The 14,046-nt window shown below is 41.5% G+C and overlaps 1 protein-coding gene across 1 annotated transcript in view; it reads left to right on the plus strand.

Annotated features, from left to right (window-relative positions):
- The window catches only part of FSTL5 (follistatin like 5), a gene marked incomplete at both ends in the record, with an annotated part of 323,640 nt that overhangs the window by 200,249 nt on the left and 109,345 nt on the right, over window positions 1–14,046 (plus strand). The window contains one exon of the mRNA XM_080617101.1: window positions 2,023–2,189. Coding sequence (XP_080473227.1) covers window positions 2,023–2,189 — 167 coding nt within the window. The remainder of the gene's footprint in view (window positions 1–2,022; window positions 2,190–14,046) is intronic.

Genomic DNA, 14,046 nt, shown 5'->3' on the forward strand with positions numbered 1-14,046 from the left:
GACAAAAGGCTTCTTTGCTTTGTTTTAAAAGGTGATTGCTTTTAAATTAGGTTTGAAATAGGCAAACAAAATAAATACAGGTTTGATGTGGTCTTAATTTTAGATACTGATTACCTGTCTGCAGAATGTTCATTAGTTTAGACTCATAAGAGTTTTTTGTGGCTATGTATGCACACAACTTATGTAGGTAAATAAGAAGGTTCAAATTGTGCTTGTATTGATGGAATTAAGTTAGCTGAAACAGTCTACAGTTGCATAAGAACTCTCTCTCTTCCATAAATAATAAAGTGATATAGAAAGTCTCAATATAATATCATACCTTTTAGCTTTGGAGTGATATTGTGGGTGTTCTTTACTGATTATAAGACATAGTAAGGAACCACTTCATCTCCAGAAATTTCATATGCTTCAGTGTTTCTTATCCTATTATCCTGGTTTGGTATTCTGAGATACAAAAGAGTTTTATGATTGCATACAGTCCCCTACAGACTGTTTTGGGCCATCGAATGAGTGGACAATAAGATTATTTTTGTGTATAGGGAGAGAACTGAAATAGCCCAACTTTTACTGCCTATTCTTTAACTTCTTCAGAAAACTAAAATAAATCCAAGTGTAACAACTCTTTTTGTAAAATGTGCTCAATTTAAAGCATCAGAATTTTACGTTGTGCACACCAGCCCATAGTATTTAGGATTAAGAAAACAGAAAGGTCGATCAAAGCAGTGCACAGCTGTAACTGTCTTTTTTCCCTAGCACTACCTTACCCCTCCTGCTATGTTTTAAAAATACAGTGATATAATTTTATATGTTAGCTTACAAGAATATTGCCATAGCTTAACATATATGAAGAATGACAACCCAAGATATATGACTCTTGAAAACTGAATGCTTAAAGTAAGGTTCCATTATTGATTTATCTCTATTGCTTTTTAAGATATTTTTGCAAAATGTCAGCTTTGAAAACTCCATTTCCCTGCCTTTCACAGTTTAATTACTAAATATTGGGCAAACGAAGAAAATAGAAACACACTCTGTTCTGATTGATTTAGGTAATAATAAAGTAAAAGTTGTTTTTCAAGCCTTTTGAAATAGCTTATCAACACTAGCACTTTATACTGTGTTGCACAGTAATGCAAAAAATATGTGGCAAATATTTGTGGAATAAGATAATTCACAATATGTCAAGTGATGCATGGCATTTACTTCAGGTTTGTATTTAACCCCGTTTTCTCTTTTTTGTATATTTAAAGATATATTTTATTTAGATAGAGATTTATTCAAGTACACAACTATTTCTTTTTCTGGCTCTGAATTTCTGCAGTTGTAAAAGGAATCATGTTTGAAATGTAGGAGAAATAATTTTAATACTATTTTTTAAAAATGACATTAATGTGTATGCACTATGATTAATGCATATTCTTTTGAGATTGAAATGGAAGAGATTACTTATGTTGGTTTGATCTGGAAACTGTTTTCACTAATACAAAGAAAAGACTCATAAAACCTGGTTTACCGTCAGAGAAGTCATATACCTTAATTTTATATTCTGAATGCAGCATTCACTTTGTTGTCCATCTCATTCTCAGTCCTGTATATTTTGTACTCTGAGCTCAGCTTTTATTTTTATTTTCTGAGAATGAACTTGTGAATGCGTATTGTAGTAATTTGACCATTTTAGTTCAGAAGAATGTGCTTACTGCTCTGCTGCATTGGCCTTAACTGTCAAATAACTTGTGGTCTCAGACTTTGTATAAACTGTCATGTTTATAACAGTCTTACCTCTGAAATTCATTTTCATATTAAATGCTTCTTTCCTTACAGGATGATACTTGTCAGTCAATTTAATTGAAATGTCATGCTGACCTTTATTTGAAATACTCTGAACTTCCTGTGGTTCTTGGAAGTTCTTTTTACTTTGATTCCAATTAAAATCCTTAAATTACCAGTATACAAAACCTGCATGCTAATTAACCTTCTGAATCTGCCTGCTAATTAATCCTACAAACAATAAATCTTTTGCAGAAGTAGTTCAGCTGAGTCTGCCTGAAGATCAAAAACTAAGCACAACTGCAGCAACAGTGGGACAGAGTGTGGTCTTAAGTTGTGCAATCCAGGGAACTCTGAGACCTCCCATCATCTGGAAGAGGAACAATGTTGTTCTGAATAGCTTAGATTTGGAAGATATCAATGTAAGTAAGAGAAAGCTCTTTAACTGCTTAACAATTTATTATCAAAACATTTCATAAAGAATAGAAAGGTATGTAACAAGCTGCATGACTCTGGTGTTTCAAAGAAAAGAAATGGAAATTAAATGTTTGTCAGACTGTTTTTATTTTGCTGTGTATTCCAACCCTTATTGTTAAACATAGAGAAAACATGTTTCACAGACCATTTAAAAGAATAAATATAACAAAAGCACATAAGGATAAAATTGAAGCCCGAAATACAGTCAGCATTATACATTCAGGATTATATTGTCTTCAAACATCTGAAAGAAATCTGTGAAATGAACCTTTTAAGAAATACATAGTAACTTATGACAGATCATAATAACATTATTTTCTAATAATTCAATAAAAATTGAATTTTTCCAAAACAAGTAATTTACTACAGAACTGGTTGTTTTTCTCATTCATCCAAGTATTCAGCAGTGTGTATGGTACTTTCAAAGAATCACATCACCAGTGAGTATAACTTAGAAATCTTATTTTTGGAACAGCTAATATTTGCCAGCTAACTTACCATGACCTCAAAATGTGGAGCAAAATTGAGAAACATAATTACATCTTCTGACAAAACTCTAAAAATAAGCTTTCAGCTGTATTTTTTTTACTTGTGGGTATGCTTACATTGCTTTGGCAATTTTGATCTCAATGTGTTACATTGGAAGTTGTGCTTGCTTTCCGTCTCAAGTGAGTGTGAAATCACTGAAACTGTTATGGGTGTGGAAAATCACCACAATCAGATATGTAGTTTGTTTATTTATATTTCTTTTTCTTGTGAATGCTTTTAATTCTAAGGTGGCAATTGTACTCACACATCACCTTTGTTTCATTTGCTATTTTGTTTCCTGTTCACAAATTGAGCTTCCTCACAATGGTGCTTTTTAAAATAAGGGGCAGCATCAAAGCTCATCTTTCTTGAATGGTAGCTTTAAGTCACTTGAGAGGCTTAGGATAAAACCAGCGTCCTTAGAAAATTCTCAGTTAAATAGTTGTTGCTTTCATTAGTTTGGTATTAATGATATGACTGACATTCAGAAGTGTCTTGCTCATGTTCACAGGCTCCTTTCTGCAGCGTTTGTTAGCTTTCTGTAAATATTCATGATTCTCATAAACAATGGAGTTCATACTAATCGCTTCTAAGTATAATACATGGCATGAGCTGTGCATAGAAACAGGAACATGCATCTGGACACAGAAATAAAAGGGAAATGATGAATGGAAATAATGAAGCTAACAGCTCAGTTGCAAACTGAGCAGTTCAGTTAACTGTGTTTGCAGACGCGATAAGAGTGAGTGTCTTCAAAGCCCAGTACATACATTTTGAGTATGAAAATGGAAACAAAAACCCCACAAAAACACCAAAACCAACCAGCCAAACAAAAAAAACTCAGAGAAGCATTTTGTGCTGGGTGCAGGTTCCCAGTGTCGGCAGTGAGATCTGCAGCCACAAGCCCCTCAGCTGTGCGTGTGACATCTCTGAGAAAACAGTTAAAAAGGAATGTTTGGCATAGAACACCAGAGAAAGAGAGGAGGAGAGAACAAAGAGAGAAACAGCAGGGAAGTCCAAAGTTGGAGGAACAGGAGGTGCTCCATGGTGGAGCAGACACCCACACTGGTGTATAGGTTCGTCTTGAAGGACTTCAGCCTTTGGAGAGTCCTGTCTGGAGCAGATGAAAAGGGTGAGGAGAAAGGAGATACAAAGAGAAACTGCTTCTCCACTGCTTGGGTGGAGGGTAAAGGAGTTGGGAGGGAAGGAGTGAAGTTGGGCCTGGGGAAGATGGGAAGGAAAGCTGTCATTTTCATTATGTATGTTTTTTTGTTTGCCACCATCCAAATTAGTAATTACGTGTTTATTGTAGTTGGCAATAAATTAAGCTATATTTCCCAAGTTCAAGTCTTTTTAGCCCACCATAGTTATTAGGAAGCAATCTCCCTGTCTTTATCTGAACCCTTTCTCATTCATGTTCTTATCTTATCCACCTGTTCTGTGAAGGAAGTGGCAGGGGAATGAGTAAGTGAGCAGCTGGGTGGGAGTGTGACTATTGGCCAAGGCCAAGCCAGCATACTTCTGAAGTACTTACCACAACTGGAAGAGTCCAGTATGGGACCCAGAGAGTACCCAATTTGAAGTCAGATTGCTGTGGTGATCAGACATCCAAAGCAAAGTTGAAATTGCTAGAATTGGCCAGATTTGTTTATATTTCATAGGAGAGGAGGAATGTGTGACAGTGATTGAGAACCCACAAACAGAGAAAGAAAAGTCTGGAAAGTGTTACCTGAGTGCTGAGATGATGTCTGCGTGTGCATTTTGTGTACAGGTGCAGTAAGAACTGTCAAGGGAGTAAAAGCTTCCAGTGACAGGAGGACATCATTCTGAAGATGAATGTGTTGGGGGTTTTTTTATTTGTTAGGTTAAGAAAAACATAAACAAACTGGAATGCTTGGAAGTCTCTTAAAGCAAAAATTATGTTATAGCCTTTGTCCTTTAATATTAACAGTTAAGTTGTGATTCAAATATAGAAAGAGAATGGCATCCAATATCCATGGAGTGAGGCACTAAAATTAACAGCACTCAAATACATATAGGTGATAAATTAACATAGGGTGGAAAAAAGAGTTAATGGAGTCAGGATAAAAAAAAAAAATAAAAATAATGGCTGTAAAGTCATTGAGTTAAATTGTTCTCCTGAGTCTCTTTTGTTCAAAACTTACTTTACGGATTTCACTGTTTGCACTGATTTGATCCCATATATTTATTTCTAGACTTTCCCTCGGTTTGAGTTTTTTTCCTTCCATATTTTTTTGGTCATTCCATACCGTTCTGAACTTTGTTCATCATACATTTTCTGTTTTGTTCTTGCAGTTTCACATTTGCTTAAGGGTTGTTATGCAGCCATACTTTAGTATCCCTTCAGACAGTGTAATAAAAATAAAACCTTGGGGAAAAGAAAAATAATTGGACAAAAAATAGTGGGGTCTTATATTTCACTATGGAAAATGAATTTAGTACTTAAATATTAACATCAAAGTTAAAAAATGCAGAGGGAAGCATAGTGTGCTTACGATTTACAGACCAAAGAATGTGTTGTTATTCAGGCAATTTTAAACATTCAAAATCCCTAAGTCCTTGTATAATTTAAGATGTCCCCAGAGGCTATGTATTCTAGGCTTTACTATGGCTATATTATAAACTATAATCATGTTTGCCTTACTGTGGGAATTATTAATTTACTCAGTTATAAAGGAGCCACATCCATGCATCTTAAGACTAATAAGGTTGTGTAAATAGTAGTACACTTTATAAAATAATGTCACAAGCTGGCCTGGGAAGTTAGATAAATATTTTTTTTCAGCAAGAGGTCATCATAACTGAGAGTCAGCACATATGTAGGGAACCAATTAGACTAAGCAGTAGTGACAGTGTGATTTTGTAAATCATATCAAGTGCTTCACACATATAAATAAAGTTTTTGCACTATGCAGTTCTCAATATCAGTTAAGCTATTCACTTCAGGAGGGACAAAATCAGAACAATGTAATATCCTAGTGTTTTTCTGCAAATGGGAAAACGCAGCAAGAAGCAGCAGAAGAGTCCAAGTCTAAACTCAAATTATGACTGTTGAATTTCTGGGTTTCGTTTTAAGTAGTCTACTCCTCTACTGAAATTATACAGGATATATGCCTAAGGGTGACTTAAAGCCAGTGTTAAATAATGAGTAGTGTTATATACTCAAAGACACTTAAAAGAAATATTAAGAAATACTGTTTGGATTTCAAAGGTAGATAATGAAAATTGTGTGTAAGTAATGCATTTAAAAAATCATATGCTAACTTAAAGGATGATGTCAAGTGTGTGGTCAGATTAATAATATGACTGATAATATCCAGTTGGTAATTTTAGAAGTACTTAGTATTCCTCAACTCTTATGATGGTACTTATGATTATTATTTGTGTAAGTAGCATCTTGCTACTGATTTTTCTCTTACAGAAACTGATTGGAGTCAGGGATAATCAGCATCCATCTGAATGAAACTGAAAAATCGTATGCCTCTGCAAATTTTACTTAAATTGTAGTATAATTGTGCTCTGACTCACTATAGAATTGATATCATGGGACATTTTGCTGATATTTTAGTACTTCTTTTGTTTTAGTAGGTGTTCTGGGTTCAGCAGCAGCAGTCATTTTTTCTCCTTCTTAGTAGCTGGTGCAGTGCTGTGGTTTTGACTTTCGGCCTGGGAATAATACTGATAAAGCCGATGTTTTCAGTTGCTGGTCAGAATGTTTACCCTGACCAAAGACTTTGTGAGTCTCATGCTCTGCCAGGGAGGAGGAGGGGCTGGGAGGAAGCAGGGACAGGACACCTGACCCAAACTAGCCAAAGAGGTATTCCATACCACAGCACGTCATGCCAGGGGATGTAACTGGGAGTTCCCTGGAAGGGCACGTCCTCTTCTCTGTCGGGCTCTTTTCCGGCGAGCGGTATCGTATTCTCTTCCCTTGTTATTTCTCTTATCATTATTATTATTGGTGGTAGCAGCAGTGATTTGTGTTATACCTTAGTTACTGGACTGTTCTTATCTCAACCCGTGGGAGTTACATTTTTTTGATTCTCCTCCCCATCCCTCAGGGGGGTGGGGGGGAGGGGAGTAGACACTGCATGGCTGACTTGCCAACTGGCTTAAACCACGACAGTTCTTTTTGGCGCCCAGCGTGGGGCACGAAGGTTTGAGACAAAGACAGATCTGACCGGAGTGTGTCTAATCGTATTTGTGATAAGCATTCAGTGTTTTGGATTAATAGTCACTCGTCACAATGCTGATTTATTGGCTCTCAAAGTTGTTGGTTTTGATCTCACAATTTCAATATGCCGTAGCTTACTTAGAGCCAGTATTTGCTGTGTTAGGGTTTTTTAAGTGTGGGGCTTGGGCTAAGGTTGTTGTCTTGTTGTATTTTGTGGCAATGACTTGTAATACAATAGAAGGATTGATCATGAAACTGATCTGGCTTGTGTTCCCAGTGTGGTCACCACCTTTATACTTTGGGAGGTATATAATACAAATGCTTAGCAACTATACATCTTTTTTCTCCTTCCTGGGTGGTCAACCTATGAAGGAGACATTCTTTTACCCTCCCAGTGCCCCTCCCAGACCGTTTACAGCATCGTTTGAGAGTTTTGAAGTTTTTGAGTGGCCTTTTAATATTGTTGAGACCTGTTTGCTGATTGTGATGGGGGTCACCATGTTGGCACGCATACAGAGTGTGTTTTGTCCACAACCATTACGTCTGATCTCAAGAGTTAAGCAGAGTCGGGTTTGGGTCTTGTCTGGGGTTAGACGACAAAATAGGGGGACCGAGAGATTTTCCCCGAGGCTGGACAGCCATGAGTGGCAGGGTGTGTGGGATAGTATGGGCAAGTATCTAGGTCAGTGGGCCCCTCCAGTGTTTTGGAACTTCACCACCGAACAAGTGCAAAATCCAGAAGAATTAGTAAAACACTTAAATGAGGTGTGTTGTCATCCTGGTCATACCAGAGAGGGACAAATCATGTCAACGTGCTGGGGCTTGGCCTATGCTTACAGGGCCTTGTTCAACGCTATCCAGCACCTTCAAGAGGAAGAAAATGTCCCTGGATCTGAGGGCGAAGCAACAGACAGCGCAGCTACTCCAGCTCCAAGCATAGCAGCTACACCACCCCCAGCGACAAGTACAACAGCTACTCAGACTTCAACTGCAACAGACAGTGCAGCTACCCCAGCTCCAAGCACAGCAGCTACACCACCCCCAGTGACAAGTACAGTTGCTACTCAAACCACAGTGATGACTGCAGCTAAACCAGAGGACCAATTCGTACCAATATCGATTGCCCCCGTATGCAAGAGAAGAAGCAAAAAAGAGGCAAGAAGGGTGATGCAAGATGAAGAAACAATGTATTCACCACCCGGGCCACCATCTGATCAGGAGTCATCATCACATGACGAAGAAGAGTGACTTGTCAACCCCAGACCTCAACCAAGCTACGGAGTATGCGAAAAGATTTTACCCGTCAACCAGGGGAGCACATCATCAACCTGGTTCCTCGGATGCTGGGACAATGGGGCCGATGGTCACGAAATAGAAGGTACGGAATCCAAGCAGCTGGGATCACTTGCTAGAGAAGGGGGAATCGAGAAAGCAATTGCAAGAGAGAAAAAGTCCCTCAGTCTTTGGAGGCGGCTCTTGGCAGCTGTGAAAGAAAGGTTTCCATACAAGGACGATGTTATGAGTCGTTCAGCCAAGTGGACTACTTTAGACAAAGGCATCCAGTCTCTGAGAGAATCAACCATCGTAGAGATGATCTATCACATCAAACTGAATAACAGGGATATACCCACAGACAGCTCCTCACGTGTACCAACACACATCTCAGCTGCTAACAAAAGACGTCCTATTGTTCGAGAGAGAAGATATAGAAGGCAAACACCACGGGCCACCGTATGGTTTTACCTGCGGGATCATGGAGAAGACATGACAAAGTGGGATGGAAAACCTACTTCAGCTTTGGAGGAACGGGCGCATGAATTGAAAATAGTAACAAGGGTCAAGACTAATCATCCCATGAGAGCTGCGGCTTCAGTCTCTGGTGAGCAGGTTCCCAGATGGAGCGGAAGAGCTGATTTTACTCCAGCGCCTGTGATAACGAAGAGTAATCCCTTTCAACATGACTTAGGTGTCCAACGTTGTGATGACTGTTAGAGGGGCCCTGCCTCCAGCCAGGTGGAGGTACGGGACAATCGGATTTACTGGACTGTGTGGGTCAGATGGCCTGGCACATCAGTCCCACAGAAGTATAAAGCTCTCGTAGATACCGGTGCACAGTGTACCCTGATGCCGTCAAGCTGTCAAGGGGTGGAACCCATCTATATCTCTGGAGTGACAGGAGGATCCCAAGAGTTGACTGTACTGGAGGCTGAGATCAGCCTGACTGGAAGGAAATGGCAAAAGCACCCCATTGTGACTGGTCCAGAGGCTCCATGCATCCTCGGCATAGATTACCTCAGGAGAGGGTACTTCAAAGACCCAAAAGGGTACCGATGGGCTTTTGGTATTGCTGCTTTGGAGACTGAGGAAATTGAGCAGCTGTCCACCTTGCCTGGTCTCTCAGAGGATCCTTCTGTTGTGGGGTTGCTGAAGGTCGAAGAACAACAAGTGCCAATCGCGACCACAACGGTGCACCGGCGGCAGTATTGCACCAACCGAGACTCCCTGATTCCCATCCATAAGCTGATCCGTAGTCTGGAGAGTCAGGGAGTGATCAGCAGGACCCGCTCACCCTTTAATAGCCCCATATGGCCAGTGCGAAAGTCTAATGGAGAGTGGAGACTAACAGTAGACTATCGTGGCCTGAATGAAGTCACACCACCATTGAGTGCTGCCGTACCGGACATGCTAGACCTTCAGCATGAACTGGAGTCAAAGGCAGCCAAGTGGTATGCCATGACTGATATTGCCAATGCATTCTTCTCAATTCCTTTGGCAGCAGAGTGCAGGCCACAGTTTGCTTTTACTTGGAGGGGCGTCCAGTACACTTGGAACCGACTGCCGCAGGGGTGGAAACACAGCCCTACCATTTGCCATGGACTGATCTAGAATGCACTGGAACAGGGGCAAGCTCCAGAACACCTGCAATACATTGATGTCATTATCGTGTGGGGTGATACAGCAGAAGAAGTCTTTGAGAAAGGGAGGGAAATAATCCAAATCCTGCTGAAAGCTGGTTTTGCCATAAAAGGGAGTAAGGTCAAGGGACCTGCACAGGAGATTCAATTTTTGGGAATAAAATGGCAAGATGGATGTCGCCAGATCCCTACAGATGTGATCAACAAAATAACACCACCAACTAATAATAAAGAAACACAAGCTTTCTTGGGTGCTGTGGGGTTCTGGAGAATGCACATCCCAAATTACAGTTCGATCGTAAGCCCTCTCTATCACGTGACCCGGAAGAAGAATGATTTTAAATGGGGCCCTGAGCAACAACAAGCCTTTGAGCAAATTAAACGTGAGATAGTTCATGCAGTAGCCCTTGGACCAGTCCGGACTGGGCCAGATGTAAAAAATGTACTGTACACTGCAGCTGGGGAGAATGGTCCTACCTGGAGCCTCTGGCAGAAAGCTCCAGGGGAGACTCGAGGTCGACCCCTCGGCTTTTGGAGTCGGGGATACAAAGGATCTGAGGCCAGCTATACCCCAACTGAGAAAGAGATACTGGCAGCCTATGAAGGGGTTCGAGCTGCTTCGGAGGTGATTGGCACTGAAGCACAGCTCCTCCTGGCACCCCGGTTGCCCATTCTGGGCTGGATGTTCAAAGGCAGGGTCTCTTCTACACATCATGCAACAGATGCGACATGGAGTAAATGGGCTGCACTAATTACACAACGAGCTCGAATAGGAAATCCCAGTCGTCCAGGCATTCTAGAAGTCATCATGGACTGGCCAGAGGGCAAAGATTTTGGAATGTCACCAGAGGAGGAGGTGATGCGTGCTGAAGAGGCCCCACCATATAATAAACTGTCAGAAAGTGAAAAGCAGTATGCCTTGTTTACTGATGGGTCCTGCCGTATTGTGGGAAAACATCGGAGATGGAAGGCAGCTGTATGGAGTCCTCAATGACAAGTTGCAGAAACTGCTGAAGGGGAGGGTGAATCGAGTCAGTTTGCCGAGGTGAAAGCCATCCAGCTGGCCCTGGACATTGCTGAACGAGAAAAGTGGCCAGTACTTTATCTCTATACTGACTCATGGATTGTGGCAAATGCCCTGTGGGGGTGGTTGCAGCAATGGAAGCGGAGCAACTGGCAACACAGAGGTAAACCCATCTGGGCTGCTGCACTGTGGCAAGATATCGCTGCCCGGGTGCAGAACCTGGTGGTGAAGGTACGCCATGTAGACGCCCATGTACCCAAGAGTCGAGCCACTGAGGAACACCAGAACAACCAACAGGTGGATAAAGCTGCTAAGATTGAAGTGGCTCAGATGGACTTAGATTGGCAACATAAAGGTGAATTATTTTTGGCTCGGTGGGCCCATGACACTTCAGGCCATCAGGGCAGAGATGCAACATACAGATGGGCCCGTGATCGAGGGGTGGACTTAACAATGGACACTATTGCCCAGGTTATTCATGAGTGTGAAACATGTGCTGCAATTAAAAAAGCCAAACGGTTAAAGCCTCTTTGGTATGGAGGACGATGGCTGAAGTATAAATATGGGGAGGCCTGGCAGACTGATTATATCACACTCCCACCAACCCGCCAAGGCAAGCGCCATGTGCTTACCATGGTGGAAGCAACCACCGGATGGCTGGAAACATACGCTGTGCCCCACGCCACTGCCCGGAACACTATCCTGGGCCTTGAGAACCAGATTTTGTGGCGACATGGCACCCCAGAAAGAATTGAATCAGACAATGGGACTCATTTCCGGAATAACCTTATAGACACTTGGGCCAAAGAGCATGGCATTGAGTGGGTATATCACATCCCCTACCATGCACCAGCCTCTGGGAAAATCGAACGGTATAATGGGCTGTTAAAAACTGCACTGAGAGCAATGGGTGGGGGAACTTTCAAGCATTGGGATACACACTTACCAAAGGCCACCTGGTTGGTCAACAGCAGAGGATCTGCCAACAGGGCTGGCCCAGCCCAGTCAGAACTTTTACATATTGTAGAGGGGGACAAAGTTCCTGTGGTGCACATGAAGAATTTGCTGGGGAAGACAGTCTGGGTTATTCCTGCTTCAGGTAAAGGCAAACCCACTCGTGGGATTGCTTTTGCTCAGGGACCCGGATATACTTGGTGGGTAATGCAGGAAGATGGAGAAGTCCAATGTATACCTCAAGGGGATTTGATTTTAGGGGAAAACAGCCAATGAACTCAACTGTATGCTGTTGCCTGCTATGTAATACTTTTATAGCCCATCAACTAGAAGTCTGCAGGGCACCAGCGACTGTCCCTGACTTCCCTCCGACCATCATCCCAACAGAGAATGAACTTTGATAGAACCAGACGAGTTCTACAGTAAAGGAACGATCAGTATCAGCAGGCAACGATCCAACACTGCACACAGCCTCTCCTGCCCTGAAAGATTTTACAAGAGATGGAGCCCAACATCATGAACCGAATGGACTCAGTAGCTTTATAGGAATTGGTCCATGCACTAAGATAACAGTGCACTGAGATGAGAGTGAGGGTATATGGAAAATGTGGGATCTGAGCATGACGTGAATGGTATGGAATAAGGGGTGGATACTGTCCTGGGTTCAGCAGCAGCAGTCAGTTTTTCTCCTTCTTAGTAGCTGGTGCAGTGCTGTGGTTTTGACTTTTGGCCTGGGAATAATACTGATAAAGCTGATGTTTTCAGTTGCTGGTCAGAATGTTTACCCTGACCAAAGACTTTGTGAGTCTCATGCTCTGCCAGGGAGGAGGAGGGGCCAGGAGGAAGCAGGGACAGGACACCTGACCCAAACTAGTATTCCATACCACAGCACGTCATGCCCGGGGATGTAACTGGGAGTTCCCCAGAAGGGCACGTTTTCTTCTCTGTCGGGCTCATTTTCAGCGAACGGTATCGTATTCTCTTCCCTTGTTATTTCTCTTATCATTATTATTATTGGTGGCAGCAGTAGTGATTTGTGTTATACCTTAGTTACTGGACTGTTTTTATCTCAACCCGTGGGAGTTACATTCTTTCGATTCTCCTCCCCATCCCTCTGGGAGGGGGGGGGGAGTAGAAACTGTGTGGCTGATTTGCTGACTGGCTTAAACCACGACAGGAGGCTTTTATTTCATAGAATCATAGAATGGTTTGCATTGGAAGAGACCTTAAAGATCTAACATCCCTGCCACACAGGGACACCTGCTACTAGACCAGGTTGCTCAGAACTCCATCCAGTGTAGTCTTGAACACTTCCAGGGACAGGGTAGCCACAACTTCTCTGAGCAACCTGTCCTAGTGTCTCACCACCCTCGTTTCCTGCTGTTATCCTGCATCTTAAATTCTTATCTGTCTTTCCACTTACCTCTTTGAATATGTTTTATCTAACCTATTATTTATTACAGAAATAAATTCACACTTATGGAAAATTCTAAAATATCAGATTTTTTCCAAATGCAGTATGTATTACTTTCTCATGTTAGTTGATTCGTTATTTAACAGGTTTTATATCTCATTTTCCTCTGTTCTTTTTCTGACCTTTTCCCCTGGTTTTGCCTTCAGCTTCTCCCCTATGCCTGTCAGCAATCACATTTTTCTTACAAAATGGCTGCCCTTTGTTCTTACATTTATACAAGATCTACTTAGATGACATGTCCATATAAAAAGTTTAACACCTGCTAACATACTTAAATTAGTAACTTTTTAAAAGAGTGTAGTTCAAATTTTACTTTTTGAGAAAAGCTCACAATATTCTTCTTTAGGGTACCTTCATGGGAAGCATGCAATATTTCCATTTAGGAGTTTTTGAAGTTGTTCATTGATTAACATTCTCCCAGAACTTCTCAGCTGTTCATCTTGTTAAAACCAATTGATCAGATCAGATTAATCAGATTACAGCTTTCACTTTTTTCGTATCAGTCTACATTCTCTTATTGATATACTTCTCTCCTTCCCACTTCAAACCCAGCAGCCCCACATCTTAATGGAGATGCCGTTAAAAGCTAATGTCCTCTGAAGGAACATGCTGCATTCCATCTTCCATTCTGGAGACTTCCGCTCAGCAACTGATGACAGAAATGTTTTCAGATTGTCCACAATACGAAGTATATTTCCTAGAAAGGACTCTT

This window comes from Psittacula echo (assembly GCF_963264785.1).
Source record: "Psittacula echo genome assembly, chromosome: 1".
Lineage (NCBI taxonomy): Eukaryota > Metazoa > Chordata > Aves > Psittaciformes > Psittacidae > Psittacula > Psittacula echo.